The 27,189-nt window shown below is 40.8% G+C and overlaps 1 protein-coding gene across 1 annotated transcript in view; it reads left to right on the top strand.

Annotated features, from left to right (window-relative positions):
• LOC118428563 (E3 ubiquitin-protein ligase rnf213-alpha-like) overlaps window positions 1-24,618 on the top strand; it is a 62,756-nt gene extending 38,138 nt beyond the window's left edge. The window contains exons 52-73 of the mRNA XM_035838659.1: window positions 66-320; window positions 680-791; window positions 981-1,243; window positions 1,743-1,932; window positions 2,419-2,535; window positions 2,863-3,060; window positions 4,629-4,787; window positions 5,255-5,478; window positions 7,758-7,911; window positions 8,385-8,553; window positions 9,002-9,093; window positions 16,395-16,484; window positions 16,700-16,852; window positions 19,122-19,263; window positions 19,984-20,067; window positions 20,564-20,756; window positions 21,504-21,711; window positions 22,147-22,221; window positions 22,521-22,718; window positions 22,926-23,015; window positions 23,284-23,447; window positions 24,387-24,618. Coding sequence (XP_035694552.1) covers window positions 66-320; window positions 680-791; window positions 981-1,243; window positions 1,743-1,932; window positions 2,419-2,535; window positions 2,863-3,060; window positions 4,629-4,787; window positions 5,255-5,478; window positions 7,758-7,911; window positions 8,385-8,553; window positions 9,002-9,093; window positions 16,395-16,484; window positions 16,700-16,852; window positions 19,122-19,263; window positions 19,984-20,067; window positions 20,564-20,756; window positions 21,504-21,711; window positions 22,147-22,221; window positions 22,521-22,718; window positions 22,926-23,015; window positions 23,284-23,447; window positions 24,387-24,573 — 3,517 coding nt within the window. The 3' untranslated portion in view covers window positions 24,574-24,618. The remainder of the gene's footprint in view (window positions 1-65; window positions 321-679; window positions 792-980; window positions 1,244-1,742; window positions 1,933-2,418; window positions 2,536-2,862; window positions 3,061-4,628; window positions 4,788-5,254; window positions 5,479-7,757; window positions 7,912-8,384; window positions 8,554-9,001; window positions 9,094-16,394; window positions 16,485-16,699; window positions 16,853-19,121; window positions 19,264-19,983; window positions 20,068-20,563; window positions 20,757-21,503; window positions 21,712-22,146; window positions 22,222-22,520; window positions 22,719-22,925; window positions 23,016-23,283; window positions 23,448-24,386) is intronic.
• Window positions 24,619-27,189: the final 2,571 nt, after the last annotated feature.

Below are 27,189 nucleotides of genomic sequence, written 5' to 3'. Positions count from 1 at the left end.
TGCATTTAAATATGTGTACATTTGTTTATGCGGATATCTAACCTTCACCAACGTAAATTATACAGGGAGGCAGTTGAAAAGCACAATGCTTACAGGCGTTGCTGCAACTCTTTCTTCATGGAGCTGGTGTCTCGCTTCTGTTTCGCTGACGGCACGCCGCCAGAGGCTGGGGTGGTGGAGATGCTCCTTAACTATGTCGTGAAAAGGGCCCAGGAAGGAACCTCCGACAAAACCAAGAAGTTCACACCATTCGAGGATGACTGCATCGACCAGACACCTGTCATTCGTTCATTCCTACTGCAACTCCTGCTACGAGCAAAGTGAGTCTTTTTTCTGCACACAATTAAATTGAATTAAATTACACAAGTAATAGTAGAGTCATATTGTGTATTACAGCAATTCGGGGTGACATACCCTTCATTCTAGCTGAATACAAGATGGGGATGCGCCAGATCTCCTGTCCGGGTGAATGATGTAAATCACCGTGTGGCTGATACGGGATGGAGGTACACTAGGCCGCCATCCGGGTGATTTGACGTGAATCACCAACTTGATGTACTAAATGTAGTAATGCTATCCCTGAATATCTGTGTATGTATGCCTAATGCCTTTCACATGGTGTGACTATTACCAGAATACTACTGTGGTATTTGTTGTGATACAAAATATTTTTCTACAGTTCCCAGGAGGTCATTGATCACATGGAGAAGTATCTTCAGGCTGCCAGAGGCTTCGTGTTGGACAAGCTAGAGGTCATTGAACTCCTGGTCATCTTCATTCAGTGCATGGAGGTAAGTACATTTCAGCTGGCCTGTTTCCCCAATCAAGCAGTAGTCTCATTCAAATTTTTTAAAGTAATTTGTATATGAAAATAATTTTGCACTGTCAAAGCACACAAAATGAATTCAATGTAATATCATGAGACGTATTCGTCAAAATGTCCCTAGAGTGAAGTATTGCTTTCTTTTCTAACTTTACAGGACTCGTACAAACAAGAAGCTGCCCAGTCCCACGACACAGAGACAGCCATGGTTGAAGTCGCAATGTCCAAACTGCAGCAGGCTGGGAGACAGGCACACGTAAATGCTCCAGGCCTGTCAGTGGCCACACTGCTGTTCATCGCCAACATTCGGTTTGGACTGTCTGTCGCAGCACAGCTCTTGCATAAGTACCATGGGCAGAGGGCTCTGTCAGTACAGGAGGAGAAGAAGCTGGTGATTGACAGACGGAACCGTCATTATAGGTGAAGCTGGCTCTGTTGTTTTCTGGTGAAAATGTGGTACAAAATGTTAGCAAGTTATGAGACAGGAAATGACATTGATAAACAAACCAAGAGATTGTGAGAAAGTGATGGAATTACATGCAGATGCAAGCATGTTGTCAGCTTGCAATGTTTTGGTATGAAGAAGAAGCTTTATTGACTCCACAAAAAGTACAGTGACTTTCATATGGTCCACTATGAACTACTAAAAAGGGATACAAAAATAGATGAATAGAAATATCTTAAAATTCTACTGAATGAACAATACAAGATAACAGAAATCTTTATTTATAGTCAGGTGGGGCTAAACATGAATGTCATTATCTTATCTAGTAACAAAAGGATCTTTTATTTATTTCCCTATCTTAGCATTATGATAGCTGTAGATCTAAAGATATAGTCAAATCTAGTTCTGGCATCGAGTTTCTTGAAATCTGTTGTGTTTAGACCTGCCAATTGACAATTCTCATCAAACCAACAGACTAAGCAAGAGGCTGCTGGACCAGGCCTGGCGGCTGTGTGAGCAGCTGGAGTGGAGGTGGCCGCAGGTGTTCCTGCTGAAACAGCTGTACCGCAGCTGCGGCATGGACAGCCTGCTGAGTGTGACGGAACAGGCACAGGTGCACCAGCACCTGCAGTGGGTCATACCACCCGAGGCAAGGGGTGGGAAGGTCGGTATAGAATAATTACCTGTAGCCAAGAAGGTTATGTTTTCGGTAACGTGTGTTTGTGTGTGTGTGTGTGTGTGTGTGTGTGTGTGTGTGTACATATGTATGTGTTAATGTGTGTACATGTGTGTGTGTCTGTGTATGCATGTGTGTGTGTGTGTGTGTATGTATGTGTATGGTTATGCATGTGTGTGTGTGTGTGTGTGTGTCTGTGTATGCATGTGTGTGTGTGTGTGTGTGTGTGTGTATGTATGTGTATGGTTATGCATGTGTGTGTGTGTGTCTGTGTGTCTGTGTGTGTGTGTTTTGATACAAACTTTAATAACGTTCAGTTTTCCAACAACATTGAATCATGCATATGCTCGAGGGCAATAGAAATGGAGATGGGCACCACCCCAATGCATCAGATACAGACGTTTGGTTGACTTAAACTTTAGTATGTATATCAGACTATCATGTAATGATTTATGGTATTTTCACCATATAAAGGAGGAGATCATCCCTGACCGTTTCATCGTGTGTGGAGACCAGTACCGGCAGCTGAGGGAAGAACTGGCCAAGTCCATTGTCAGTAAAAACATGGAAGCTGTCGACAATGTCCTCCAGGTCAGTCACTTGTCCTTGTGTTATATGTTTGGATTGCTTTTTTTCTAGGTAGGCAGGTGCTGTAGCTGTTTGACTGACCTTAAAAATTAGTTCAACATGTTGCTTTTTAGTAGATAAACATAGAATGGTGAATACAGTCATACAATACAAATATAATGAATACACTATATTTTTAATAAAAGATATTAAACTGTGACAATTTTTCTGTCTTAACACATATTTACAATTCAGAAGGTCACACTTTTCTACCATATTTTTTTTAGCATGTTAGCACTTCAAGTACTCTTAACATGCTAATGGCGGCTCTTTATTCTTTCCAATTCCAAGGCTATGGGAGATCCTGGGAATGTGAGAGAAGTTCAGCTGCTGTTGGCACTGTACCGGGAGGTCACGGTCTCCAGAGCTAACTCCAACCAGGCCCGCCATCCTACCCAGGATTACATCACAGTCTCCCACCAGTATCTAGCTGACTCTCCTGTCCTTACCAACAAGCAGCTGGCAATGGAACTGCTGACTAACAACCAGGTGCATAAGATAGTCTGGTATAAGCAGATCATTAGTTGTTTCTCCCCTTTGTAAGCTAACAGGTTGTTGCTACATGTAGATTGGAAACTACTATCATTGACTGTCAGTTATTAATAAAATGTACAATGCACTACAGAGCATAATCAATCAGATTTAGGCGTACATGTAGGTTCATATCCTGGTTCCACATTTTATCAGTTATGTGTAGTCCATCCCTTCAATCAATCAAATCAATCAATAGCCTTTTATTTTTATTTCATTTCATTTCAATTTCCTCTTTTCCATTCCCTGTTTTTCTTAAAATGGTGTTTAGGACTGTTCAAAGGTTTTCTCAAATATCATTCCTTCTGAATTTGTTTGCAATGTCAGGAGTTCGAATGTGATATACAGTGGAAGCCAGCTATTTGCAATACGCTTAGTCGCAAAAATCGGTTAGTTGCAAAGAATTTTGAAATCCAAAACCATTTCCCATTGGCGCTATTGTTTACAGCACCCCATATTTGCAAAGCCCAAATCGGCTAATCAGGAAAAAAATTCAAGTTACAACGCATGTTAACCCCGAAATATGCCAAACAAATCACCAGAATCAGCAGGAATGAACCAAAATTTTCCCGTATAAAGATATCAGATCGCCAAAAGTATCAAAACTGCCTGTTTTGAGTCCGAAAAGGCCGCGATTTCTATTCAATTTACGTCGCTAGCGCGCGGCCCGGCGGTTGCCGCGGGGAATCATGGGATACTACACATGACGCCGCGTCCGCCATCTTTGTTTTCGTGATGGAAATGTTTTGAAAATGACGCTGTCGACTGTGGCAAAATTTCAGTGTAATCTGTGGACATCGTAACTGGAAAATTTGTAGATATGAAGATTAACAGTTTATTTATGCGTTAGTCATGAGTATTTTCGCCTAGTACATAAAGTTTGTCTGAAAACCAAGAGCGTTTTCGTCCTACAACGTAGCGATGTTTTTCGTCTGTGTATCACATGTCGACAAATCTTACGTAGTAAGCGCGTGCACTGTACCCTTGATCAGTCCTCTATTAATCAAAACAATTGTTCATTTGGCAAATTTAGAATACGTTTGCATATGTACCTCGTTTTTTTCGGTAGCTTAACGTGTTTTAGCAGTGTTAATTTCTTTGTTTTCTTCAAGCCGATACTATTGACGAAACGTAACAGATCTTTTGATGCATCGCGATTCGTTCTTCGACACTAAAATGTGATAACAATATCACAATTACCGATAAAAGATAAATTTGAAGCTGAAAGTGGTTAATAAGTATATTTGTGGAGTTTAATGAAATTATGGACTTGATTATTTGTGGTAGAAATGATTGTGTTGTATTCTTTGTGTCAATGCGTGCGATGCGTTCACCGATGCCCCCCTCCCCCATCCCCACTCGGGTAATTTCGAGCAACATCTTTTAATCGGGAACGCCGGTTAGTCGGGAAAATTTAGCTGGCAAATGGCCTTCCCTAATAAGCGACTTCTACTGTAGATTAAAAGAGACGTAGCAGACAGGTTGCTCCTGATATGTGTTCTTTACTTTTTCCTGTGTTCTCCCAGGGTGGTGGTAATCTTGCCCTTACAGTGACACCAAACCAGCCCCCCATCCAGAGGACCCTGTCAGCACTTGTGATCCACACAGCTGCAGTTCTGGGCACCGATGTAGGGGGCGTTCTCCTGCCCCTGCAGACCCTCTTACAGAACCCACAGATCCATGCTGTAAGTTTTATCAGATAATGTTCAATGAGATTTACGTACAGATGTAATTCCAGTAATACCATTTTGTTTCTACCATAGGTCTTCTACTTATTGGCATAGTTTGAGGGTTGCAGTTTTTGTCACCAACTTAGAGCTTCTGTAAAATAAAGATCTTCGTGACTTGCTTTAAAAAGAGAACAGGAAATTCAGGCTACACTGACTTGCTAACACATGTACAGGAGTTTGTGATTAGATGTACGAAGTATTATTTTATGGTCATGTTATAATGTCGTCATGGACTTTGCAGTGCATTGTATGATTTGTATCCATATCATTGTAACGCAATGTCTAGGCTTTGGGTCATTTCAACTTGATAAGGATCAGAGGACTGATCGAAAGCTTGTTGGTAAGCACTGAATTTTGTGTACGGATATAGGGTCTTAAAAGATGAACTTACATTCAAGCAATTTATTTTTTGCTTATTTCAGCATTCCTACTTCCCAACGATGCCAGAAGATGCATTGATGGAGGCACGTCAGGCACTCGCAGCACGTGAAGCACAGCCGCTGCACTGGTTCCAGTGTGTGAACGGACACCCCTACCCCATCGGCGAGTGTGGCCAGCCCATGGAGCAGAGCCGCTGTCCTGACTGTGGGGCAGCTATCGGGGGAGTTAACCATCATCCCGTCCAGCCTATGCAGGCTGCTAGAAAGTGAGAAATTATCATAGACAATTTGTAAGACTTTGGTGCGATTTATTATCTACACAAGCTGGGTTCCATGAAGTGAGTACATTGCCCATAAGTCATGAGATAGGGATGCATTTGTAGATAGATTATAGTAGTACACAGATATAATCTTTATGATACAACCAAAAGGAACTGTTACATCCTAGAATGTCGTCTATCCTAAAAGCGCTTTTAGGATAGAAGCGCTTTAAGGATAGACCGGCATCCAAAATGTGCTTCTATCCTAAAAGCGCTTATGGGATATCCAGAACACGTCGCAAGCGAGGAGAGCATTCTGGATATCCTGAATGCGCTTCTGTCGGAGCGCATTCAGGATAAGCCGGCGTGTTTATCCAGAACGTGCACTTGTGGGAGGAGCTTAGTGTCTTAGGAGGCGGAGACTATCTTGTGTGTGATTTTTCGTAGTCAACCTGAGGCCGCCATCCTTGTTCTCCCACGAGGTCACTTCCGGGTTTGATTGTGATAGGAGATCGCATATACTTGCACCAAATCAACGTAGTATGCATAAACCAAATCATTTTTGGGGAGTCCGTGGCCCGATCTAACCCTCACATAATCACGTAAACTCTAGGTTCAGCGCTTGCTTTATAAACTGCGTATTTCCATCACGTAGATTACGGCAGGTGTCGCGAGGTCGAACTAAATATGGAAACTTTGGTGTAAACAATCGCCAGAAGTGACCGCTGCCATTTTCTCGTGACGTGTTGACTGCATGGACCCAACACACCGAGGTAGTATCGCTATCTCCGGTTCGATAGTTCGAAACAAAACCAGAAGCTGAAATTCAGCAAACCATTAACAAAGTCAACCTGCACAGGAGAAGACAGATGTCGGCCGCCTTCGACAGGAGCGCATTCAGGATATCCAGAATACGCTTCTTCGCTTGCGACGTGTTCTGGATATCCTAGAAGTGCTTTTAGGATAGACGCAGATTTTGGATGCAGATCTATCCCAAATGTGCTTCTATCCCAAAGGCGCTTCTAGGATATCCAGAATGCGCTCCTTCGCTTGCGACGTATTCTGGATATCTCAGAAGCGCTTTTGGGATAAAGCACATTTTATCCCAGAAGCGCTTTTTAGGATAGACGACAAGATACTTTAGCACTTTTGCGATAGAATACAACCTGGGAACTGAATGGCTTGGGGAATTGATCAATGTGCAGCTGGACGTTTTCACTGACTGTCATCATGTTTTATTATGGTACATTTTGTAATACATTTTATATGGTACATTTTGTAGTACATCTTGGGATGGGCGGATGCACTATTGAGAATTGCTTTCTGTGTCTTCCATGCACAATTAGATTGATGAAAATCATATAGTGAGAATCAAAAGGACAAAATAGTGTTTAATCTGCATGGAATTAAGTTTGATAAATGTCCCATTATCTGTGTACACTGTATACATATTGTATTCAGCAGTGTATAATTACCTCTGTGCATTAACTTGCAATAAAGATAACTTCCATTAGAAGATTTGTTATCTTTTCTTTTCATATCCATGAAGGAGAAATAAAAGCTACTATACAGTACGGCAGGGCTTTGAGAAATTTCATCACTAACTAAAAAGACTGTTGCAGATATATATCATCACATTCAGTCCCTCCATGCTTTTATTTCAGAAACAAGATGTCTTGAATAAATGACTCTAAATGGTGGAATTCGCACATCAGCCAGCATTCAGCGCAATTATCGCAAGTAGACTGTCGCGACGTCTCGCGATCGCGAGGTCGAACCAAATATGGAAACAATCACCGCTTGCGGTCCTGTCAATCACCATGATTGACAGCGACAAAGAAGCGCGTCTGGGATATCCAGGACGCGCTCTGGCTCAGGGCGCTTTTAGAATAGAAGCACATTTAGGATGCAGGCTTATCCCAGAAGTGCTTCTATCCTAAAAGCGCTTTTGGGATAGAGCACATTTGGGATAGTACAGGAACCATGATATTGGGTGAGTGATACCCTCAGTCTGGTTGGCAGAAGATCAACACTGGATACAATGTACAATCCTTGCTGTACTCATGGTTGAGCAAGCCCTATCCATGGTGTCGTGATCTTTAGGCACACATTTGTACAGGACTGGCAAATGATGGTTGCTGCTTTGGGATTTTAACAGACATAGTGAACAAAAATTTGGTACATACCTGAGTGTGCATACTACTTCTGAGTTTAACATGTGAACTACAGATGCTCAAATACTATAGTACTGAATTTCGTTTACTCTGATTCCCTGATTTCTTCAGCAATGATGCCACCAGACCTGGTCACATCCTGGGCCCTGCAGCCAACCGGCCGGCTGTACCCATCGCCGAGCGAGCGCTGTCCACTGTAGCCACCTGTGTGGTGAGGCTGGTCATGCATGCAGCTATGGTCAAGGCTGCCACAAACAACCCTCAGGTAGGACAGGATGTGTGTCATGCCTGCTTGTTTTCACTCACAAAGGGACAATGTTTGAATAAAGATATCAGGGAAATCTTCACCTTAGATTAGTAGAAAGACAGCGGCCTACATGTACAAAATGTATCTGCCCCAAGAAACATCTGAAGCTAGAAGTGGTAACCAAATGCATTGATTGCAGCACTATTTTTTAAAGAATTTCTGCTTGTATTGAAGAATATCATCAAATCAAATTGCAGCCTTGTTTGGTTGCAATTACTGCTATTACAAAGCAGTAAAATCTAAGTCTAACTCAATGAATGTCAACTCTGTATCTTAGTGTATAAAATTAATTTCACATACAATGTACTATACATGTAAAATGTAATTCTTCAATCATCACACTATTCGGCCTGTAGACAATACTGGAGGATACTGCATTCAGTTTTTCAGCAACCTTGGCATCTAACAATTTGACTTCTTTTACCCTTTAGAGTGTTGCGAACGTGATTGACCCCAGACCACCCAACCCCTCGGATTTCCTGTGTCGGCACCTTGAACTTGACCTTCAGCAGCTGGGCCGTGCCCTTGGGAGAAGCGCAGACGACGCTGCCCTGTTCATGCACCTGATTCTGCACAACCTTCTCACACCTGAAGTACAGGGTAAGGAGGACTAGGATTATACACTTCCCCTTATCTAAATAGATTCACCAAATGACACATTAGATTTTCAGTTTGGCATATAGCAGTATAATGGATTCTTTACAACAGAACCCAAAGTTTTGTATCTTCCAATTTTTCAGTAACTCCTCAGGTATCCTAGCTCAGTGCATAATGGGCTCGATGAGTACATGTACTTGTAACTTTGTGATGTACATTAACTGGCAAGGATGCAATCCTTAGGCCTCCCTGAGGAAAGCAGCTGAGAAGTTAACAAAATGTTAGTAGATACTTTTTAGCACATACTTAGTAGCATTTGATATACATGTACTGTAATATTCAGGCCTGGAATTAAGATTATGCCTAATTAGTGTTATCTATAAGAATGTGCTAAGCTGCTACTTAACAGGATAAAGGTGGTTAACTCTTTGTGCACACTGTTACCCCACAGCCCCAGCTGCAGGAGACTGGTCCTCCAAGGAGAATCGGAGGAGGTGGGAGGAAGTCTTCATGGCCAGATGTGTCAACCCCATCCTCCATCGGGTAAGGATGGGATTCTCTCAAGAATAAACCTTTAGTAGAACTGGACATGTTCAACTTCTTACATGATTTTCTTTGATGGTAGTGGTTGTGGTTGTGTTGATATAATATATACATTTTTAGAGAAATCACATGAGGTATGTTTCATGATATGATTGGAATATTTGCATTGAAGTTAACGCTTATACATTGTATCTTCTTATTCTTTTTATTCTGTGCTTTTCAACACCAATATTATGATTGCTAGTCCACAGCTTGAAACCAAACCTTTAGTATATGGGAAAGCAGTCAAGATGGCGGACGAGTACGGTCACGCAACACGAGGTCTCCGGTTTTGATTCTATATTGAAGGTGTTAACGCTACAGGAAGTGAGTTATCGGAACTTTATACTAATTCTATATATACATCGCATATTCTGTATATGATTTGGAGATTTTGAAGACTGTTAGGAGAACTTTAATTGTAAAATGGGTGACCACGCCGAGGACCACGCCAAAACCCACGCCAAGACGCCGAAACGCAAGACCCCGGGTACGAAGTTCTGGAATGTCAACCTGAACCAACTTCCCGCGGACGAGTCTCTTGCCTTCGATTACGAAGACCAAGATAAATCCCGTTTCTGTGGGGTTAAACTGCGGTCCAAACAGCTGGACAAATGGATCACAGCCCACAAGGACGCTTTCAACGAAACGTTTGAAAGGGCCAAGGAGACAACTGTCACCTGGAAAAGCACACCTGGCATTACATGTATGACGGTCCAGACCACCACAGCCACAAGGAAGTCAGGTAAAGGTCTTCTCTCTGTACATTTCTATCACAAGAAACACGGATTGATGGTACAAGGGCAATGCACCAAGTGGTGGATGAACATTTTGTATCCTGAACTCTTAGTCAACATAAACGCCCAAGTAGATATGCAGACAAGGTCAACAATCAAAGATGGCGTCCTACGCGTCAGGGACGCCATAGACAACTTTCCTACGGTAACGCTAGAATCGACTACACCAAAGCAAGTCTTTAATAGCAGTGTCCATGAAACACCAACTTTACCCAAGTGCGCCAATCCTCGAAACCTACAAGATCTGCAAGCACCCGTAAGTGAAGTTATGGAAGAAGAGATACAGATTGTGTTTGATACAAGCGCAAAACATAGCGGGAACATAGAAGTGCCCGTAAGTAGAGATGCGGAAGATCAAGGGCCGGGTAGGATTGAAAAACGCGCCAAACAGGTCTCTGATACTAAGAATGGCGAACAAAGTGAGCTTACAACAAAAGCCGTAGATATGCCAAACTTAGCGCGGTTGACTGCGGTTGAGAAATCCCAGAGAATCAGCGATGCTGCTTTTGGCGATTTACAGAAACAGTTTGTCGACATGACTCATAATCTTAACGCGCTACGGGATGAGCTGCTTACAAAAGAACGGGAGAGGGAAGAGTCTCAAACCAACATGCTTAAAGAACTGTCCACTAAAGTTGAAGCAGCACAGAAGTCACTAGAGAGCCACATCAAGAAGGTAGTCAACAAATTACAGACCAACATCTGTCATGTCCAAAAAGATCTAGTGTCGCAAAGAGAGGAGCTAGCGAAAGAAAAAAACGCGACAGTTCAAGAAATGACAATAGAGCGGAACATCTGGATGGAGAGGAATCGTGGCTTGTCCATCAAAGTGGACGCCTTGTCTGCATCGAATGCAGAGTTGCAGCAAGCCATCACAATTCAAGACTCAGAACTTCAGTATTTGTTTGATAGGTTAAAACAGATTGAAGAAAACCGTACCTGCCGAGGTTGTACAAAACCAACACACACGGACATGCAAAACTTGAACAACGTGCATGACAATGACATCCCTGGCGACAAACAAGATAACAATGCTGCTACCAACCAAACCATTGTCAAGCAGATTGCAAACATGCTTCCCTCTGCCCATGACAATGCAACAATTGCAACACAGAGCCGTGAAGTCCCTTCACCAGCCACGAGTGTGAAAGAGTCGGCAACTAACACTAGTACGGGAAGTCAGCATCAAAGGTACGAAGTGAGAATTTTTGCGGACTCCATCTTCAGAGATGTAGATGTGAAACGTGCTTTCAATGGAAAGTCCACGAGATTGGTCAGAACCAGCACAGTGACAGCAGCCATTGACTGTATCAAACAAATCAACGACTCGACAACTCAGCAAGTTATACTTCACATCGGTTCCAACGATCTTGATAATAGCAAGCAGAGAAATGACTCAGTCAGTACAACCCTGAACAACACCCGCAGACTACTGGAGGTGACCAAAGCATCGTTCCCTAAAGCGCAGGTAGCAGTCTCACAGGTCCTCCAGAGGGGATTAAATGATAACTCCACACTCAATATCAATATCAAAAACTATAACCAAGAGGTTCTGAATCTGTCTAGGAGTGGCAACTTCAAGTACATCAAACACCGCAAACTGACACAGGACAGGCATCTCTACCTCCCCGACCAGATCCACTTGGATCCTAGAAGCGGCACCAAGATGCTTGTGTCGGACGTCAAGCGTACCCTGTACCCAGCACCCGGGCCTGGGGCTGGGAGACAGTCACCCGCCTGGACAGATACACAGGCTGCCCGTCTTCCTGTCAACCAGTGGACGCCCATGCAAAACGGACCTTCTTTTTCGCGCTCTGTTCCAGTTCCAGTCATGAAGTCTAGGAAGCCACCTTACCAGCCGCCCACTGTGAAACCAGCACATAGGAACACTTCGGTAGGAACCGGACAAGCTGCTCCTGGCTTGTCGAAAGGAGTTAACATCGGAGTTCCCGGCCAGCTTGGACCGACTACAACAAGCAGGAACACAGTCAGCGGAAACGGACTAGTCGCTAGGCCCGCCTGGTTAAAAGCTGGCAAGTTCGGACATCCCGGCCCACAGTGGAAACAGCTAGGGAACCGACTTCGCAAAGTATGGAACATTCTTATATCTTAAAGTTGGCCATATGATTCTACACGACCACCAAGGTAAACCTTCATGAATTGTTACATTTAACCCTATTACTATACATACGGACCATGTACCGCTCATTTAGAGAGACTCCATCATTGTGTACAAATACTATTCATGACTGACATGTATCATTGATAGCTTGAATACTTGTTTATTGATATGATGATATAGTTTAAGTCTTACTTGAATACTTGTTTATTGATATGATGATATAGTTTAAGTCTTACTTCTTGTAGCTATAATGCACCTTCAATATCTTTATCTTCAAGGACATGGAGAAAAAATCTGCGCTAGTTTTCTCAAGTTGGAATATCCAAGGTAGTGTTAAGAAGAAGTTTAGCGAGGAAGAGTTTTGTAATTACTTTAGAAATAGTGATATTGTTTGTATACAAGAAACCTGGGCAGATAATTATGTAGATTTTCAGTTTCCAGGGTATAGTTTGTTTAGTAGTAATAGATGTAGAAATAAGAGGGCAAAACGTAATTCGGGTGGGGTTGCGACTATTTTCAAAAGTTCGCTCAGAAAGGGGATTAAAAAATTAGAGAGTAGTTCAGTCGACAGCATTTGGTGCAAACTTGACAAAAAATTCTTTGGACTCGAAAAAGACTTATTCCTTTGCAACATTTACATCCCTCCTGAATCCTCAAATTCCATACAAGTTGACCCATTTGATACATTATCCATTGATATCTGCAAATTCTCCAATCTTGGCGACATAATCATCCTAGGGGATTTCAATGCTAGAACAGGATCTGTTTTGGAAACCTATTTTAGTATTGATTCCCCGGATGACCCCCTGACAAAAGATGTTTTAGATACAAAGAAAAGGAATAATAGAGATTTTAAAGTAAACAATTACGGTAAACGCCTCATAGAATTGTGCTCGTCGGCTGATTTGACCATCTTGAATGGCAGATTCGCGGGGGATCTGAAAGGTGATTTTACATGTTACCATTATAATGGTTCAAGTGTGGTGGATTATTGCATCACTCAAAGGTCGATGTTAGCCGATATACAATATATGAATGTAAATTCTATATCGCCATTCTCCGATCACTGTCACATCTCTTTCTCACTGTCTACAAAGCACTCTCCTCTAGTCCTGAAGGAGGATAGCCAATGTTATAATCCTAAACCACACAAATTTATTTGGACTGACGAATCCAAAACAATTATATTTAGATACTATAAACAACAAAAACACGCGTTCAAAACTGAGGAATTTCTGCAACAAAACATTTCACTCGTCAGAGGAGGCCGTAACAAGCTTCACTGAAATTTTATTAGATGTTTCCAAAAGCTCTCTTAGAATAAGACGTAACAAACAAAACAAGAAAAAGACACAAATCAAAAAGAACAAAATTTGGTTTGATCAAAATTGTTGGTCCCTACGTCATAGAGTTAAAAGATTATCTTTAGAACTGAGGAAAGAACCATGGAAACAAGAAACCAGAACGAAGTACTTCACAGCCTTGAAAGACTACAAAAAAATCATAAAACATTCTAAACGGAATTATAAAGCCAATCTATTACGTGATCTAGAAACATTAAATGAGAAAAACCCCAAACAATTTTGGTCATTGTTCAATACTCTTGATAAGGAAGTAAACGGCACAAAATATAGCGGTAATATAGATCCTAATATCACAAGTAAAGAATGGATAGAACACTTTCAAGGATTAAATAATCTGGTAAAAAACAATGATTTTGACAGTACTTTTGAAAAAAGTGTCATTGATTCTCTTAAACATCTAGATAAAAACACTTCAAATTCATTAGATTACCCTTTCACGACACCAGAAATTATGAATGGTTTGAAATCACTAAAATCTGGAAAATCATGTGGTATTGACTCTATCTCAAACGAGATGTTGAAATATGGGGCAGAAAAGATATGCGAACCACTGGTCATTCTCTTTAATACAATCCTTTCCAACAACAAGTTTCCATCTAACTGGAACACAAGCATCCTTACACCAATCTTTAAATCTGGCGACAAATCTAATGTAGATAATTATAGAGGAATCGCTATCTCAAGCTGCCTATCTAAATTGTTCACATTCCTTTTAAATAGTCGCTTACAGAAATTCGTTGAAAGCAATTGTCTGCTAGCCGACACTCAATTCGGATTCAGAAGAAAGTGCCGAACCTCTGACAATGTATTTATCCTGAAAGCTCTTATTGAGAAATATATTGAAAAAAAGAGAGGGAAATTATATGTTTGCTTTGTTGACATGAAGAAAGCGTTTGACAGTGTATGGCGGGACGGTTTATTCTACAAATTGTTAAATCTTGGTGTTGGTGGGAAATTCTTCAATGTATTGCAATCCATGTACCTCAATGTTAACTATACTGTCAGACTACAAAATGGCCTGTCAAGCCCCTTTGTTTCCACATGCGGAGTAAGACAAGGCTGCAATCTCAGCCCATTATTATTCAATATTTTTATTAACGACTTACCTCAATGCTTTGATGATAAATGTGATGCCGCAATTTTGAATTCTAAATCACTCAACTGTCTATCTTGGGCAGATGACTTAGCCTTGATCTCATTGTCGAAAGAGGGGCTTCAGAATTGTATCAATAACCTGGAAGCTTATTGCAACAAATGGAAATTAAGGGTCAATGTATCCAAAACGAAAGTACTGGTTTTTACAAAAGGTTCTATTAACAGATTATCAAACAAATTCTATATATATGGCAAAGAAATACAAGTAGCCGACAGTTATACTTACCTTGGTATTCCCCTGACTTCTTCGGGTAAGTTTAAAGCAGCCAGAAAATATCTAAAGACTAAAGCCATGAGAGCTTTATTCAAATTGAAGTCACTTTTATTCTCTGAAAAGAACATTCCAATTCATTTAGGAATGAGCCTTTTCAACAAGTTTGTACTGCCTATTCTACTGTACGGAGCCGAACTCACATGTTTTGACCAAACTTCTAAAACAATCAAAATTATTGTATCAAAACAAATTCCAGAATCTTCACCCAAAACTGTTTTCTCTTCCTTTTTAAACAAACTCCATTTAGAGGGAGATCTTCCTGCAACTGTTAGAAAGAGTGTGTCTTCGGACCTCACTCATACTTACGTCATCCATTTTAAGAAAAGATCAGACAAGGATAGATTATTGAGACTGGCATCAGGAATGAAATTAGAAAATGACAACTTTGCAATTGAAAACATACGACTTCCTTCACATATTAGTATCCCAGAATTTGATACCATTGACATGAATTTCCAAAAATTTTTACTTGGAGTACATGCAAAATCATCAAATGACGGCATCCGTGGTGAGTTAGGATCATTTCCTATTTCGATCAACGCTGAGATACAATTAATCAAATACTGGCACCGTCTAGCAAACTTACCCGAAGATTCTTTACTACGTGAAGCATATGATGTTGTACTTTCCGGTGAATACGATTGGACAAATCACGTAACTGACATTCTCAACTATAATGGTTTTGGGTATGTATGGACAAACCCGAGGTTGTATCATGTTAATACGCTAATCGACCAATTACGACTCCGTTTACAGGATATATACATTCAAGAATGGCATTCTTCTATCCAGAATAACTCAAAACTTTCCATTTATTCTACGCTAAAGGAAAGATACGGACAAAAGAAGTATCTTTCGAATGTACACAATTTCGAACTTCGTAGAGCAATTACAAAGATAAGAATCTGTAGTCACAAACTAAATATAGAAGCCGGAAGATATTCTAAAATTCCCCGTGACCAGAGGTTTTGTCCATTCTGCCCAAATGAGATCGAAGACGAACGTCACTTCGTTATGGAATGTTCTCGATATGATGATAAACGCACAGAGCTGTTCACATTACTTTCCACTTCCTCTAAAGACTTTGCTACTCTCTGTTCTATAGATAAATTCAAGTACATTCTGGGAAGCGATAATCCACATTGTGTACAAGTAGGCAAATATATCCACGATTGTTTATACCGTAGAACCAATAGTGTAAATGACATGCTAAACTCTTTATGTTGATGTATCCATACCTATAGATATCCATATATATGTGTTTAGTTGTACTGTAAGTAGTTGTTATACATGTAGACCTTACGAAAGTCGCTGTACTTTTGTCGTGTCAATAAAGATTATTATGTTATGCTAACAATACATGTACAGTAAGTTTGAGTTCTGAACTTTTTTCAAGATTTCAGTTTGGACTCAGACATGTTTTGCTGACCAAGAATATGCCCAGAACTTGATATGTTGAGTATAGACTGGCAATAAACCAATTAATAAGTGAGTGTGTGAGTGAGTGATATGCAAAATGTACACAATGACTCTTTCCTTGTTCCATACAGGGTCTGGACACCATGCTTCAGCAGGCCAACACTGCTCTACACAACGACGACCGCCTCAGTAACAACCCGCTCCTGCAGCTCCTGTGTGAGGTCTGTATGATTCTTTCTTTTGTTTCACCATTAAACTGCCTTGCTTATGTAAAGGGCACAATATTGGGGCCAGCTAGAGATTTGGCAACATTAGCATCCATTCACAATATGTGTTCAAACATTTGAATTAAGTAGAGTGGTGTGCTTATGTCCATTGTCTTCCAAACCACCTCAAAAGCACAAACTATAGAGAAAATACCACCTCCATCCACTAGGTGGTGACCCCCACAGAGAGGCTGAACCTGGACAGACTTGCCGACCTGCCCGAGATGTGGAGACACAGGCCACAGATCAACCTGGAGAGTCTGACACAAACCATGGCGGAGAACCAGCTGCAGCTACCCGTGCTGGAGAAGTTCCTTGCTGAGGTTTGTTTGTTTGTTTGTTTGTTTGTTTGTTTGGACCTTTGTTTATTCATGAAAGCTCAAATCGTTCTGCAGGCCGCTTTTCATTGAGGTCATGAGGGAAGAGGCAAGGTTCAGACAACGTCAAGAGATACAGTTGACGTCATTACGCTACTTTTTTGTAACATACACATAACGTTATACAGTGAAACCTGTCTATAGGGGTCACTCAAGGGACTGGCCAAATTTGGCCCCTATGGGCAGGTGGCCCCTATAGGCAGTATGGCCAAAAAAGGTACATTTCACCACAAGCAATAAGTGACAAGGCATTCAGCTTCCACTGAGTATTTATTGACAATATTATCAAGGTTATACATTTAAACTAAATATGAGTTTAAAACAAACAGTTTAATGAAATACATTTGAATTACTACTACTGCTACAGCACTGTAGCTGTTCCCTTATTTCTGTATAGTCAAAATGTATGCCAATCATGAGATTAACGAATTAGAGAGAAGACATACTCTACTATTATTAGACATTAACGTTAACTCTAATCTGAGTCCGACACTAATCTGAGTCTTGCCGTTCTCGGAATCTGCCGAATTACCAACGTCAATGCGTGTCCCTCGGGAGTCGAAGCCTTCAACATCGTACGTCTGAGTCAAAACTGACAGACATTTGCTTGGTTCTCTTGTCTTTTATCCAGTTGGAATTGTCTGAACACGAAGTCAGCGCCGCCATTTTCCTTTGTTCCTCGATCTCACTTTTTCTGAGCTTGGGTCACAGCGCGAGTCTCCGGCAACTTTACCAATCGAAAAGACAAATCTTGTAAATGCCGCTAGTTGCCAGCAAAAATTAGACGTTCAATCACTACTGATGACAAGTTCATAATCATTTCTAAGCATCAAAACACCACAAAAACTTTCATTTGTTCACGAAGGCTTGGCTTGACTTGTCTGCATGTGCCATTATGCCGAGGTGGTCACGTCGAAATAAAACTTTCTCTACGTAGGCTTATTTCTTTGACAAAAATCCAACTAAGTCTAGTTCTCGCATAAATAATGGTGATTTAATTGATTTTAATAATTTCTATATCATAATTACCGTATTTTATGCTATACATCAGAATCCTTGTTGCGAAATTTTACCTTGGTAAAAATGGAGTCGTCCACTGACCCCAATTGAACTTGTTCATTTGCTGCAGCGACGCCATCTTGGAAAATCACGCAAATAAGATGCCGATATTTTTGGCCCGCGGAATACGAAAATTAGACCAGCGTACATGGATTTCAAGAACATATAACATCAGATACATGAACGGATGGTCTACTTGTAAAATCTGTCCATATAGTCTTCCAGTCTGCACAGAAATGACGATGTAGAGAAGGGTACAGTGCAAAGAGTCTGGGGCGAGAAAAAACGCCAACAACTTGGGTGGAAAAACTTCGCATAAAATCACATAATTTTGTATACTGTTTCTTTATTCAATGTTTCCTTCGTAAATCGTCCAAGTTGAGCCTACATTTTGCTGATATATTGCAGAAATTGAAAAAAAAAAGTGAACCCCGCGTGGGTTTAGCGCGGCGTAACGCGGCCGGCCAGGTGACCGCTATCGGCAGTGTTGGCATAGCGGCCGGACTGAAAATCGTCTGGCCGCGACCGCATTCGACAGGTGACCGCTATAGACTATTTCTTAATGCTTAGGTCAATGGGAAAAATCCAAGGGACCGACAAAAAGTGACCGCAATGGCCAGGTGGCCCCTATACTCAGGTGACCCCTAAGGCAGGTTTCACTGTAATTGTTTTTGTTTCACATCACCAGTGAACTGCCATTAGGCATACACACCAATTTTGTATAGTAAGAATAAGCAAGTTGCATAAGACTATACTCAAGTAAGGTTTGATCCACTCACACCAGGATGGACTCCTATCACTTTTGAGAAGTGTGGTAGGATCTTAGATGTACTCAAGGTGTGCCATATACCGGTATCTTAACAATCATCTTACATTTGGATACCAGGATACACATGCCAAATAGCACTTACTCTAGCAACTGGATATTATGATTTTTAATGTAAATTAGGATCATATGCAGTTGCTTGTCATACTAAGAGACTTGAAATTTGGCATATCTTGTTAGCTGGATGTCTAACCTTCAATGACATAAGATTTTATACACATTGCTCTACATAAAATCATTCAGCAGTATTTTCAATAGCACATACAAACACTTCAAATACATGTAGTGTGTCTGACAATGCCACCAAACATTCCTCTGTGTTGGATGCAGAAAGAGATACTTGAGGCCATGAGACGCCTGCCAGACATCCTCCGTCTGCAGAGGCTCCTGATCACCCAGTACCAGGGACACATTGATGTCGCCGAGGCAACGTCCATCAGGATCAGCGACTTTCTCAAGAAACAGCCTGAAGGTGAGGTGAACAGCAAGTCTGCAACAAGTGAATCTTTGATAGTTTAAAGAGAGTATATGTAGAAATACTGAACCACTTTTGAAATAAAGGCTCTACTTTACAAATGAATCAAATTTTACACACCACTTTTGCTTCACTACACATGGTGCTTGCATTTTACATTGTATATGTTTTTAAAAAATGTAGTGTGTATTATGAAGTGAACAGCAATGCAAATGAATCTTTAACTTACCATACTATAATTACTAGTATTTTTTTCATTAAATAGTTTCATCAGGATGGTAGTTGAATAAGAATAACAATGTTACGCCTTTAGGAAGACAGCAGACAGGCTGACTTCTTGTTGTTTTTTGGTAGAGATTCTAAAAATTCATACTGCATTACTCTGAGATTAAAATGAAAATTGCGTCAATGAAGACTAGACATCCAAGTAATAAGATACGCCAAAAAGCAGTTACTCAAGCAACTGGATATGATTTTCGAAACGGTCAGATGTTTCAAACAGCATCCGTTGTTTTTCACATTGCATGTCATTTTGGTGAAGCAATTTACATTTTGTACACATATCTCTCACTCACTCATTCACTCACTCCATTGAGCTCGCTCCGAATCTCCACGTTACTAGTCTCCCCTCCACCCCTCTCACATATCTCAAATAACCCATTAATAAATGATGTTCACCTTTACAACTGACGTCTAACAGTCCTATCCTTACCCCAGGTGCAGTGTATGAGGAGTTCCGCCTGCTTGTTGAGAGTTTCCGTGTTGCCTGGAACCTGATACGCCACCTGCTGGCCAGAACCAGTAAGTACAGGACTGAACAACACAACATTTTGCTAGAAGTGATGACCATGTAACCTTCCAGTATACCAACCAATTCCAGTGTCTCTATTCAATATGTCAGTAAAAGTTAAGCCTCTGCAATGCAGTCAGCCTCTCAGTTTCTACAGGAGAATGGACAAAAATATTTTATGCTCGACAACAATGCCCAGAAAATTAGGAATAGCAACCCATTCCCATAGAAATAGAGGGTACTTAACCTTCTGATAGCTGAGGTACATTTGTAGTCTTTTGGTATCAAGTATGTTGGTTAAGAAGTAAGGTACAGTAACCAGGAAGAAGTTTGGACCATTCACTGATTTGTCCAGTTTCAAATTCATGGATTTTCAGTTCCAGATAACCTAGACGGAATCAAGGGTGGAAATTGGGTTGGTACTATACACTTTAATCAATTCTAGTTACTGTGTACATTGCCAGAGTTTCAAATGTCTGCATGTTTGTCTCAATTTTCCCAATTTAGCATCTCAGGCAGTGCCAAGAGAACTGTGCCAGATGCCATTTGACCCGGTCAGGACCAGCCTGTACCACCTCCTCCCCATCAAGAGAACAGTCGCTCCGACCTCCTGCTCCACAGCTCTGGTCCTGTTCCTGGCAAACGCACACAACAGTTTTGTACTGGAGACACAGGGCCATGCAGCGGCACAGAACTCCAGGTATGAGCATACATTATTAAGATTCACGACACAATAATATGTGGATGGGAGAAAACATCTTAACTCACCCCAACAAGTACAAGTACAATAAATCCAAGTTTTAGGTTTTTAACAGGCATTAGGTAGACAAAGCCAAATGATAGACAGAGGACAACAAAACATTGTATATCACTAAACAACAACATGAATGGCATGATTATGGCACAATTCATTCAGCCGATATAATAACCTATCATCCTGAACAGGACCTGATGTCCCTGGTGCTGTCCCACTGCTCTGTGTGTTACTGTTACTGTTACATGTGTGTTACTGTTACATGTGTGTAAAGCTTGGTTGTCAATCTCACCCAGCAGTGGTAGGTCTGTTTTGCTGAGTGATGTGAACACCGCCCATGTGGTGGCCTGCCACCCTGAACAGGACCTCCTACCCCTGGTGCTGTCCCACTGCTCTGTGTTACTGTTATAGTTACATGTAATAGTTACATGTAATAGTTACTGTAATAGTTACATGTGTGTAAAGCTTGTTTGTCCATCTCCTCCAGCAATGTGTGTGTTACATGTGTGTAACGTTTGTTTGACCATCTCTCCCCAGCAGTGGTAGGTCTGTACTGCTAAGTGATGTGAACACTGCCCATGTAGTGGCCTGCCACCCTGAACAGGACCTCCTACCCCTGGTGCTGTCTCACTGCTGTGTGTGTTACTGTTACTGTTACATGTGTGTAAAGCTTGTTTGCCCATCTCTCCCCAGCAGTGGTAGGTCTGTGCTGTTGAGTGATGTGAACACTGCCCATGTAGTGGCCTGTCACCCTGAACAGGACCTCCTGCCCCTGGTGCTGTCCCACTGCAGCTACTCCCTTGCCGTGGGGGAGGGCACCAGGGTGGAGTATGACCTCCTTGCGCTGGAGAGACAGCTGGTGGAACGGTTCGTCTCAGGAAAACCTAGGATCAATGATGAGGTGAGAATCTTGTATGATTGTGTTGTTTTACCTTTAGTTGTCCTCTGTTGGAAGCATAGATTTTCTCTGATCTGTTGCAAATATAGATTTGATCCTGTACTGAATACAGTTAAGGTGCTTTGGTTCAAACTGAAGAAATACCTGTAACACCATCTCTGTACTGAAGAGTAAATGGTGGCTATGCTTGTGCCTGTAAGACAGGTGTCTATTTTGGTTTTCAAGAATATTTTGGTGCTCAAACCCTCTGAAAATGTCATGACATTAATACACACTCACACTAGGCAGCACATAGACTGTTTAAACATTCTAACACATGTTGTATTTTGCATGTAGGTTCTGTGTTTCTGATGCCTCTATTTATTTGTAATTTCATATAATATTAATGTATATCACAATGTTTATTATTGATATAAATGTGTACTTGCTATTTTTCAGTTTGAAACATTTGTCTTCCGACAAGAGACCAAGAATGTTGCTATGTACAAGTCCTTGAGAGACAAGGTACCACAGGTATGTTGGACAATTGGCGTGGAAAGCAATTAAGAAAATACAATGTAGCAATATTAATATACAACCTAACAAAATATTTCCAAGTTGTTTGAAATGACACTAACAATAGGCTTTGTGCGTGTATGAGGGGTCAACGTATGCTGACACATTATATTTTCTTAAAATCTGCTATCCAAGTATACTAAGCCATTGTTTATATATCCTTTGGCACGGTAACAATAGAGGTTACTGAAGGAAAGTGGCAGAATGTCATGTACAGTAGATTTTGCTTCAGTTTGCTTTTTTCTTGATATCATCAGGAGCCTCTATCCAAAGCTGTTCAGATCCACATCCTGCAGGAGCTGGGGACTCTCACCAATGTTTGCTCCTCTCTGGCTGCTGTGGACATTGCCTTGATCTTCTTGGCAACTACAGGAGGAGACCCCAGCACCCCTATAAGAGAGTACTTAGACAAGGTGTTGAAAATGAAGGCAACTGCCGGATTACAGAGTGTTAAGGTAAGTCCAGCTGTGATGAATTGAATGTAGAAAATGCAACAGAATTTTTGTATGTTTCTTAGCTAATTTTAGCTGAAGATGTGGCCATGACACCGGTGTATGTAGGATATTGTGACTATCTTTTATCCCAAACGTCCACATTTGTGATGTTGTGTTCCTTTTTATGATGATGACATAATATAATAATAAGCATCTATAATTGCCCAGGCCAACCAGCACTGTCGTCTCAAACACATCCTGTCTCTATGGCAACTGTTGGCTGTGCAGCGAGCTAGGATGTCACTGGAAAATGGTCAGGTAGGCATGTAGCATTTTCTCACTTGTTAAGATTCATTCCAATTATTTGTCAGACTGAAATGATAGTCTATTTATTTACTAATAATTAGTTTTATTTTTACTGTTCAGCTGTCTGAAACAAGTGTTGTGTTAGATTTACATCTGTTTCAATGTACAGACTCTAATATTGAAATAGATAGTGAATTGTCCAATTACCATAGTGAGAACTTGAAACTACAGTCACTGTGGTAAAAGGAAATATAATGAATCGACACTTCTTTCTGAACAGGATCCATTTGAAGATATGCCCAAGCAGTATGCTGAGAAACTTGACAAGTCTGAATCCAAGGCACTGAAGGAAGCCTTGAGACACATCAATGTAGACACTCTACTGGCTGAGTTGTATGAGCTCATAGCTGTTGCAGAGGAACAAACTAGGCTTCCGGAGTGGAGGTAAACATGTCTTCATTCACTTCTTTCACTCACTCTCACTCAGTCCCGTAGCCGGTGGCTGTAGGGGCAGTAAGACTGTTCACAAGGTCTTTCCACTTCTGGCAGTCTAGTCTAGTCAGCTCGGCTGACGTCCTTCCTGTCCAGTCCTTCACATGGTTACTCCATGTTCGGCGGGGGCGACCCCTTGGCCGCACTTGCTGTTTGTGACAAGGTTCCTTTTTGCCTAGACGCATGTCCAAACCACTGCAGCTTCTTCCTTTTGACCATGGATAAGATGTATCATCACTTCTCTAGAGAATATTAAAATTGATTAGGATGAATGATTTCACCAGTGACCTGTCTTGTTGCCTTGATACAATGTACATGTAAATAATAATGACAGTGTAGTGTATTGCTGTTCATACCCTATTGGGCTAAATGAATTTACACTCTAGCTCTTCCATAGATACACTGTAGTTAGATGACACTAGATATTTGAACAAATTTTCTTTTGTTAGCTGTGTATATCACTGTTTTACATGATTGTGTAGCATTAACAAAGGTGTTACTTATATCTTTGTACAGTGACAAAGGTTTGATGGTAGCACAATGGTTGACTTTCAGAATTATACATTTACAATTATGTAGCTTGGAGGTTGTAGTGTCCTTGCTTATACAATGTGGATGTTTCGAACGACCAAGTGCTGTGGAGAGATATTGTGCAATGCCTTACCCCGCCCGGCAGGGACGACAGATGATGATAATGAGGAGATGTTTCATTGTATGATTGTGCTTCACTGCTTCCTCATGCTAAGAAACAAGAGCCGTAAGAAGAACACATAGTTTCTATTATGTTTGCCAAATTGGCTATTTAGTTACTATGTCAAGATCAAGTTGCACTACACTGTTCTTTCATCGATTCCAATAGTGTTCTTTTTCCCCCCTTCTCTCCCTACATAGCTTGCAGTCTACCCTGAGTGCCTACATTGATACCAAGGATGCCCCTGAAGTGGAGGGCTTGTTGGAGCACTTCCCACCCACCATCCTGCTGAAGCACGCCTACCACACATGGAGGATGGTGGCAGAGTACCGACCACACGAGGACCAGGGGTCGTCACGCAGAGATGCAAACAGGCTGCGACACTGAGAGACCAAAGAAACTACATAAAGATCTTGTATAAAGGATATATGCTAAAGCTACTGTATATTCAGTAGAACTGTGATTGTTTACATCTATGTCAGATTGTGATTGATAATCTGTTCTGCAATGATGCAAAATGTATATGATATTATAGAAATTTATGCATGAAATACATCTATAGGTGTACATATCCATAACATAACATGGATATGATGATTTCTGAACAAAACAAGTAAGGTTACATGTACATTGTATGTGCAGATAAAGTTGAACGATAGTATCTAGAAGGAAAAGAAAATTGTAAATGGGTCCAGATAAAGGAAAGTTTTTTTCAGTGGAAAACAGATAGTATTGTTAAGCATGTATGTAGAGTTAGATAAGACCTGGTTGAGAGTATTATATGTAACATTAGGTAATATTTACTTATGTGAAGGAGGTCAATTTTAACCTCCTTTATTAAATTTCACGTGGTGTTCGAGATACACGTAGAATCATATGTCTACAGTGTCTGACATCAAAGATGTGGAACATAAGTATTGAAATGGCCAGAAAGAGTATCACGTAAATATGCGAAAAATATGCAGTGAACATTCCAGAAACTGTAGAGATAGCTACATTCTAACCTGCAAGTCATTGTATGTAAATGATACATAGAGATGGCTTGTAGCTTAAGAGAAGCTTGGCAAGGATGGCATTTCCTTGGTAAACCATTGTTTACTTAGATCACGTAACCTGTTTGAATGAGTACTCAAGCAATGTCTTAAGTCCATCATTCATTGAGTTCATTTGAATAGATTGTTTGTTTGCAACTTTCTTGTTTGTTTGCACTGACCATTGTGATTAACCTAGACTTAGAGAATTCCAGACATGATGGAAAAAGAGCAATGTAAAGCTGCCAGCAACTGGCATGGATATGGTGCAGAGGGTTTCTTTGTTTATGTAGTAGTAAACATGTCCTGTAAAAGTATCCCATGTTAGTGCATGAAGACTATGTGGTCTTCTCGTCATTGAATTGCAGTTTTTTGTTTGTTTAAACTGCATTGACAGATAATGCGTTTCACAAAATTAAACAAAATATGCAGATCTTTGTTGTTTATTTGAAGTCAATTAATTGCTTAGTAGTCAATTAATTACTTTGTACAAGTTGTAAAGGATGTACAAGTAGGATGTGGGGAGGAGGACAGTTGGTGTGAAAGTTATTTATGAATTATGTTTTGATGAAGTTTTATGTTCCTTCATCTAAGGTTGAATTTTTACATTATTAGGCATACTATCAGTGAATGTCATTTATTTGTATCTACTTGTAGTTTAGTATATCTAAGTTTTCTCAGCCCAGTCTCTTCTTTTTACTACTGTACAGCCCTCATTCCACTAGACAGCGGTTATAATACTGAGCAACGAACTACTAGTATGCAACTGTGGAGCGACCATAATTGGTTTTACTTGACGCTGAGGTGTAATATGATGCAAGTCACGATTGGTAAAAAAAATAGCTCTTAGCCTCCTAATTTTTTTAAACACAATACTTTAACGTACTTGTAACGTTACATGTACTAGTACATACCAACCGCTTTAAGGGCATATCGTGTAAACATGTCAATTTCTGCTGTTGTGTCATGTTTGCCCCGGCGGTACAATTAAACACATGCGCTAGCCTTGAAAATAGTATTTTTTGGTCACTATCAATATAACCATCAGCACTACAGTCCGTTCAAACAAGTGACAAATATTTACACATCCGTCATGATGTCTAAAGGTCCCCGGGTGTCGCCGGTTTCCCTGCCATGGGAAGGTCTACAGGTGTTACGTATCACATGTAACGTCCTAGAGAACACTTGTCCCGTAGATGGACCGTGTTGACAGAATACTAGTAATCTGGCTAGATACGGTATCAATCACTAGCTAGTACGGGGACAGGGCTCCAACTAGTACTTTGTGCCCCACAATGTGAGCTGTGTACCCAATTAATATTGTGGGTATGCCTCAACCTTCGTGTAGAGTTACGTGCGTGGATGTACTATTTTTTTTGTGTGCTTGGCATGTAAATGTCAGGAAGAAAAAAAAGCAGTAAAACTTGCGTTTACTTCAATTTCAAGATTTTGCCATTAGCTATACAATTTGAGTTCATAGCCATTTTCAATGCTTGAAAGTGTGTTGGCTTGTTTTGGTTACTACATTTGTTCTTCTCGATGCACCTGAGTATTAAGGTCAGGAACGTTATTAGGTGCATCATTGTACAATGATCCTACAATGATTTTCTAGCCCTGTGCCCGAAGGGGACTATCTAGGCTTTCAAACAGCTTGCTATAATAGATACCTGGAGCTTCATTCGTAACTTGGTAAATCATTCGTAAATCTGGGTTTGATAGTGGGTAATCTCAACCTTTTTCTTACGCAGAAATAGGCATAAAGCCTTCAACGAATATTATTTAAGTTAGCTGACATAAAGGTTGTGCACTGCAATCTTGCCTTAGTACCTTAAATTGTTTTTGCATCCCGCAGGCTGGGAATTATATTGTTCGCACAGACACCTGGTTTGACAAATGAAGACAAGTGTTTTGATAGCATGTTTTCTTACAGCCGGATTGGTTTGATATTATTAGGGTTACTTCCGCACCTTGT

Source organism: Branchiostoma floridae, chromosome 13, assembly GCF_000003815.2.
Source record: "Branchiostoma floridae strain S238N-H82 chromosome 13, Bfl_VNyyK, whole genome shotgun sequence".
Classification (NCBI taxonomy): Eukaryota; Metazoa; Chordata; class Leptocardii; order Amphioxiformes; family Branchiostomatidae; genus Branchiostoma; species Branchiostoma floridae.
This window is presented reverse-complemented; position numbering and strand designations above follow the sequence as displayed.